Raw genomic sequence first — 6,868 nt, 5'->3', positions numbered from 1 at the left:
GTCCCAGGTTCAAAACCTATTAGCGGCAAGTAAGAATAAAATAAAATAATATAATTTAAATTTAATTAATTAATAAAAATGAGTGAGTCCCAGATGCGCACAGTCATAAACGGACACAGCAAGCTGAGTGAAACGGACACAGTAACAAACGGACACAGACCAAACGGACACAGTAATAAACGGACACAGTAACAAACGGACACAGTGCGAAACGGACACAGTAACAAACGGACACAGACCAAATGCGCACAGAGCGAAACGGACACAGACCAAATGCGCACACTGCACATGCGCACGGACCAAATGCATACACGGAAAGTCGCAAACCCATGTGATGCAGTGAATGCTTTGCACGCACACGCACACACACACACACACACGGGGGGGGGTGCAAGATGGGCCTTCGGCCCCCCTCCCGCACCCACCCCGTCCAAGTCGCTAACCTATGTGGACTTTACTCTGCTTGCAATGTACATGGATTGCATTTGGTCCGTGCGCACGTGCAGTGTGCGCATGTGCAGTGTGCGCATTTGGTCCGTGCGCATTTGGTCTGTGTCCGTTTGTTACTGTGTCCGTTTGTTACTGTGTCCGTTTGGTCTGTGTCCGTTTGTTACTGTGTCCGTTTCACTCGGCCTGCTGTATCCGTTTATTACTGTGCGCATCTGGGACGCTCCCATAAAAATTTGTCCTAAATTTAGTATGTACTATTAATAAAAATAATTTTAAAAAAATGAAATTTTTATTTTATTTTTCTTTAGTTGCAGTTTAAAGATATTCGATTTAAGAAATTTTTCAGATATCAGTTTCATGATATCTGTTTTCAAAAAACGACGCATTGGTTCACATTTTGACGTCATTATGTTATCTTTTAGAAGTCTCTGTATGTTATCATTTTCAGAAACAGGATATGCGTATCATGCGTGAAACGGAACGCATGTAACTGTTATGTGACGGTTATATAACATATTATATTGCTGAGTCGGAAATTGTAACTTACATGTTAGTTACGTGTAACATCAGAGTAATATAACCTGTTATATTCGGTTACATTACTGTTACATTGCTACTATATTACTGTGTTCACTGGGGAGAATGTTTTGCGCGCGCGCGCACGCACGCGCACACGGGTGTGCAATGGGGCCTTCGGACCCCTTTCCCGCACCCACCCCGTCCAAATCGCTAACCCATGTGAATTGTCCCACTCGGCAAGTAATGTTGTTGAAATATTCTAATATTTGAAAATGGTACTTAAATATTTCGTTAGTATTTTAATTGTAACTTTGCATGTGAAATATTTTAAAAATAAATCTGCAGTATATTTTTATAATAATGCAAATGCAATATTTCTGAAATCTTTGAGAGAAGATAAAAAAGTTTGCTTTCATATTTGTATGGCTCTGTAATATTACAAAAGAAATGTGACAAATGCATGATTTCAAAAATATTTCTGGAAAATTATAAAGTAATATTAATATTTCTTACACAATGAATATTTCTGCAAAATATCAAACGCAACATTGCATTTAAAGTATTTCTAAAAAATTTCTAAAGAATTGTGTAGGTAATAAAAATTTAAATTGCTGAATATGAATTTCTGCAATACACATGCACAAGAAATATTGCAAATATAATGATTCAGAAACATTTCTGAATGTTTAAAATTGACATAAAAACATATTCTCTATATAATTATAGAGTTAATAATGATAACATTAAAGTATACATGAAATAAACAATAAAAAAATACCTTATTTTAATGTGCATATATTATTTTATTTAATACTTTATAAATATTTAATACTTTATTGCAATAATGACTGAGATATTACCTTTTCAACACTTATAGTTTCCTCGTTCTCATTCATATAAGTTAAAAAAAATTAATATCTTAAGATTACTATTGCAACATTGCAAAATAATATGAGACTTTTACTTCAATCCTTTCTAACCTTCTAACTATTGTACACTTTAGAGTATTTACTCTAAATATTTATTTATCTTTTTTTATTATTTTCTTATGTAACAAGTCTCTGGACTTCCGGTTGGATAGAGCGTGGGTGGAGAAAGAGTGTAGTGTTATAAAAGGTGGAAAAAGGAGAAAAAAAAGGCCGAGAACAGGAATAAGAGATACCAAAAAGGAAGGAGGGAAGGAAGAAGAAGGCTTGAGATTGAAGGAAAGGAAAGAAAGAAGAAGAGACAGAAGTAATTAGAAAGTAAAACAGACAGTGCGGTGAGGTTAAGGAGGAAAGCAACGCGGGAATAGAAGGCAAGGAGTTAGGGAAATAATAAGACAGCGACAAGACAGTTGGCAGCAATGGCAGGAAGACCGGCAGGAAACAAGAACAAACCGAGAGGGGAAGAAAAAGCACTAGATAAATACGTGCTAGGGTCGAGGACACGCTAGGGAAAGGACTAGCGAAAATCTGTTTGGAGATAGAAGCATTGAAAAGAGAGATGAGAGGAGAAATGGAAAGGTTAAAAGAACAGATGGCAGAAGAGAGGATAGCGAGAGAGGAGGAAAGAAGAAGAGAAAAGGAAGAATGGTTAGAAGAAAAAAGAAGATTAGTGGAGAGGATCGAAACGTTAGAATGAATTAACGAAAAGAAGGAAAGAGAAGAAAGAAAAAACAGGATTGTGATAAAAGGTACACAATGGAGAAAAGAGGGATTAGAACAGGAGGTGACAAAATTTATCGATTAATAAGACAAAATGAAAATAAAGGTGAAAATCAGGAAAACGAGCAGTATAAGGACAAGAGGTAACAAGGAGATGGTAGTGGCGGAGGTTGACAGCTGAGAACAGAAGAGGAATATTATGAGCAAGAAGAAGGACTTAGAAAGAGGCGTAATAATAGATGATGACCTAACGAAGAAGGAAAGAGAAATACAACAGCAACTGAGAGAGATTGCGAAAAAAGGAGAAAGGAGTAAAAAACGTGAGGATAGGGTACAAGAAAATTAAAGTGGAAAAGAAATGGTTCAGATGGAATGAAAAAGAAGGAAAACTGGAGGAGGAGAAAAGAAGAGGATGAGGACACGGGAACCACGGAGAGAGAGGGGAGAAGGAAGCAGAGCTAAAGATTAACTTTTGGAACATAGCAGGTATAACAAATAAATGCGAAGAAACATGGAAATACTTCGAGGGATTCGACATAATCGGACTAACAGAGTGGGTGGAAGAAAAAGCATGGAGAAGAATCAAAAGCAAACTTTCAAACAAATTTGAGTGGTCCTATATAGCGGCGACAAGGGAGAATAAAAAAGGAAGAGCAAAAGGAGGAATCATAATGGCAGTAAACAAGGAAATAGATAATGCATCAACAAGGGAGATATACAAGGGAGCGATGGAAATGAATTTGAAATATAATAAAAAGAAATGGAGAATAATTACAATATACAGTCAGAATATTAAAGAAATGTTGGAGAGCATAAAAGAGGAAGTGGAAGAGAAGGAGGAAGAATATTTGATAATGGGAGGCGACTTTAATGCAAGAACAGGAAATAAAGGAGGACCAATAGAAGTAAAAAATGAGAAAGACGAAGAAAGCAGAAAATCGAAAGATAAAATAATAAATAAGGAGAAATAATGATAAGAGAAATTAACGAGGGAGGATGGACGATACTAAACGGCAGTATGGGGAAGGAAGGAGACTGGACATTCATAGAAGAATCAGGAGCATCGGTCATAGATTATATAGTAACAAATGATAAAGCGTTAGAAGAAGTAGTAAAAATGGAAGAAGGAAACAGAACAGAATCGGATCACGTACCGCTGGAAGTGGAAATAGAAAGAGGGGAGACAGAAAAAGGAAAAGGAAAAAAGAAGAGCGACGCAATAACAAAAGAGAAATGTATATGGACAACGGAAGCAGTGGAATATTATCACAGCAAATGTGAAGGTTGGACGTGCTCGGAGGAAAGGAAAGAAGAGATCTGGAGGGAACTATAAGAGAAGGTAAAGAACTCGGTTATGAAAGAAAAGAAGAAGATAATTCCGTGGAAGATGGGAAGAAGAGGTTGGCATAGCAAGAAATGGAAAGTGAAAAAAAGAGAGCTAAGAAGGGATATGAGAAAAATGAAAAAAGAAAAAATCAGTAAAGAAGAGTATATTAGAAAGAAGAAAGAGTACAAAGTATGGTACGAAGAAGAAAGGGAGAAGCACGAAAGGGAAGAAGAAGAAAGGATAAAATTGATAGGATCGGAGAAAGAGGTGTGGAAATATATCAACAAATTTAGAAAAAGAAGAGAAAGAATAGACGAAAATATCGAATTGAAGGAATGGAAGAAACATTTCATAGAATTATTAGGAGGTACGGAGAAGAGGATAATTTGGGAAGAAAAAAAGGAAAAGAGAGAAGAGAGAAAAGAAGAAAAGGAAATGGCAAACAAAGAGGAAATAACAAAAGAAGAATTAGCGGAACAACTAAGAGAGTTAAAAAAAGGAAAAGCACCAGGAGAAAATGAAATAGAGAACGAAGCATGGAGACTGATGCTGGAGGAAATAGGAGAGGTGCTTTGGAAGTCAATAAATAGAATATGGAAAGAAGGAGGAATCCCGAATGACTGGAACAGGGGGCTAATAAGCCCAATATATAAAAAAGGTGACAAAACCGAAGTCAAGAATTACAGAGGGGTAACATTAATGGATACAGCGTATAAGGTATATGCAAACATACTAAATGAAAAATTACAAAGAGAAGTGGATGGAAAATTAGAAGAAAACCAATTTGGATTCAGGAAAGGAAGAGGAACAACAGACGCAACATACGTTCTAAACTACTTACAAGGGAACCTCGCGAACTTGAAAATTCTGATTTTAATGAAACTTGGCATAAATGTAGAGAAAGTAAATACATGAATTTAGAAATTTATTGTAGCTGCCCATAAACGGTTTAAAGGGGTGAAACCACCCTTCAAAGATTAAGACATTTTTCGTTTTCTCGATATATCTCGTAAACTAAACAAAATATTTAAAAATGTCTTATACAAAAGTTTTACAATAAAAGTACTTCTATCTAACTACAGTAATTAAATTAAAAAAAAAAATTTTTTTTTAACAATTGTTTTTTAATTTAAAAAAAAAATTTTTTTTTCAAAATTTTATTGATGTAGTTAGATATAGATATTGTTACCATAAAACTTTTGTATAAAACATTTTTTGATATCTCCAATACTTTTTGAGATATATCGGAAAAAGCAAAAATCTGCTCTACACTATGCACTGAAAAAAGCATGAGAGAATGCGATAGCACCGCGACGGAGAGCGTTAAAAAATATTTTAAAGAAATTTTTTATTAAAGTTTATTTATGATATTAAATATAATATAAGATACTAAAAATATAATAAAATAAAGTAATATAAAATAATAATATTTTGTATAATATAATAATATATAATAATCATATATAATAATAATATAATAATAATATATAATAATATGTAATAATAATATAATATAATAATTTCGCACGTGAATGCATGCTGATGTGAGTGAGAGAAAGCGTAAATAATATTAATATAATATAGTAATATAATAATGTAATATAATATAAAATATTTATATCCAGACTTCTTGGTCCGGATCCATTAGCGGTGACATGCCAAAGAGTCGACGCAGATCGATGACATCTGCCAATCCAAATCGGCCGTATGATTTGTCAATTAAGGCATTATTTCGCTCTCTGTCGATCTTGCAAAAGTATCGCGTCCAAAATCTTTTTCTTATATTGATAAATCCATGTTATAGAGATATATCCATGTCTAGATACAAAATTAACATATTTTAGTGTGGCATTATACATTGAACAACAATATACTTTGAATCAGGATAATGAAAATGCAAATTAAAAAATAATGCATTACTTATTAATTTTTTAATAAGTAATTATTTCTTTACTCATTAATTACACAGTCACACAAAAAAAAAGTGGTTGGTCCGGCGGACTAGACTAGTCAATCCTTGTGTATTTCGACCCGCTGAATCCGAATCTAAAGTCAGAATTGCAAAGTAAGCTCGTATTTTCCAACCTCAAAAAAAAATTTTTTTTAAATATTGGTCTGGTGGGCCAGACTAGTCAATTCTTATGTATTTTGACCCGCTAAATCCGAATCCAAGGTCAGAATTGCAAAGTTAGCTCGCATTTCCTAACCTTAAGAAAAAAATTTTTTTTTAAATGTTGGTCCGGCAAACCAAACTAGTTTATTCTTATGTATTTTGCCCCGCTGAATCCAAATCCAAGGTCAGAATTGCTGAATTGGCTTATTTTTTTCTAACCTCAAAAAAAATTTTTTTTAAATGTTGGTCCGGCGGACCAGACTAGTCTATCATTATGTATTTTGACCCGCTGAATCCAAATCCAAAGTCAGAATTGCTGAATTAGCTCATTTTTTTCTAACCTCAAAAAAATTTTTTTTAGGTTAGGAAATGCAAGCTAACTTTGCAATTCTGACCTTGGATTCGGATTCAGCGGGTTAAAATACATAAGGATTGATTAGTCTGGCCCACCGGACCAATATTTAAAAAAAAATTTTTTTTAGGTTAGAAAATGCGAGCTAACTTTGCAATTCTGATCTTAGATTCGGATTCAGCGGATCGAAATACATAAGGATTGACTAGTCTAGTCCGCCAGACCAACCACTTTTTTTTTGTGTGCCTGTGTAATTAAAAAAGAATTTTTTTTGTGGTTAGAAAATGCGAGCTAACTTTGCAATTCTGACCTTAGATTCGGATTCAGCGGGTCGAAATACATAAGGATTGACTAGTCTAGTCCGCCGGACCAACAACTTTTTTTTTGTGTGCCTGTGTTATTAAAACAATAATACGTAATGAAAAAAATCGCATTACTTATTTCAAAAGTAATGCATAATG

General features: G+C 34.2%; 1 protein-coding gene across 1 annotated transcript; it reads left to right on the top strand.

Moving 5' to 3' along the window:
* Positions 1-3,933: 3,933 nt before the first annotated feature.
* LOC118646361 (UPF0329 protein ECU05_1680/ECU11_0050-like) lies at positions 3,934-5,625 on the top strand. Its single transcript, XM_036289059.1, has 2 exons — positions 3,934-4,814; positions 5,568-5,625. The coding sequence occupies exons 1-2, from the start codon at positions 3,970-3,972 to the stop codon at positions 5,623-5,625; spliced, it is 903 nt and encodes a 300-aa protein (XP_036144952.1). The 5' UTR covers positions 3,934-3,969.
* The last annotated feature ends 1,243 nt before the right edge of the window (positions 5,626-6,868 follow it).

The sequence above is a fragment of the Monomorium pharaonis genome, chromosome 6, assembly GCF_013373865.1.
Source record: "Monomorium pharaonis isolate MP-MQ-018 chromosome 6, ASM1337386v2, whole genome shotgun sequence".
Classification (NCBI taxonomy): domain Eukaryota; kingdom Metazoa; phylum Arthropoda; class Insecta; order Hymenoptera; family Formicidae; genus Monomorium; species Monomorium pharaonis.
The sequence above is the reverse complement of the archived record's forward strand: the minus strand, read 5'-3'. Positions and strand labels throughout refer to the sequence as shown.

Coding starts and splice junctions, on each gene's coding strand:
- LOC118646361 (XM_036289059.1), top strand. CDS start 3,970: ATGAAAGAAAAGAAGAAGATAATTCCGTGGAAGATGGGAAGAAGAGGT. Junction 4,815..5,567: donor GCGAACTTGAAAATTCTGAT/TTTAATGAAACT, acceptor ATTTATATCCAG/ACTTCTTGGTCCGGATCCAT.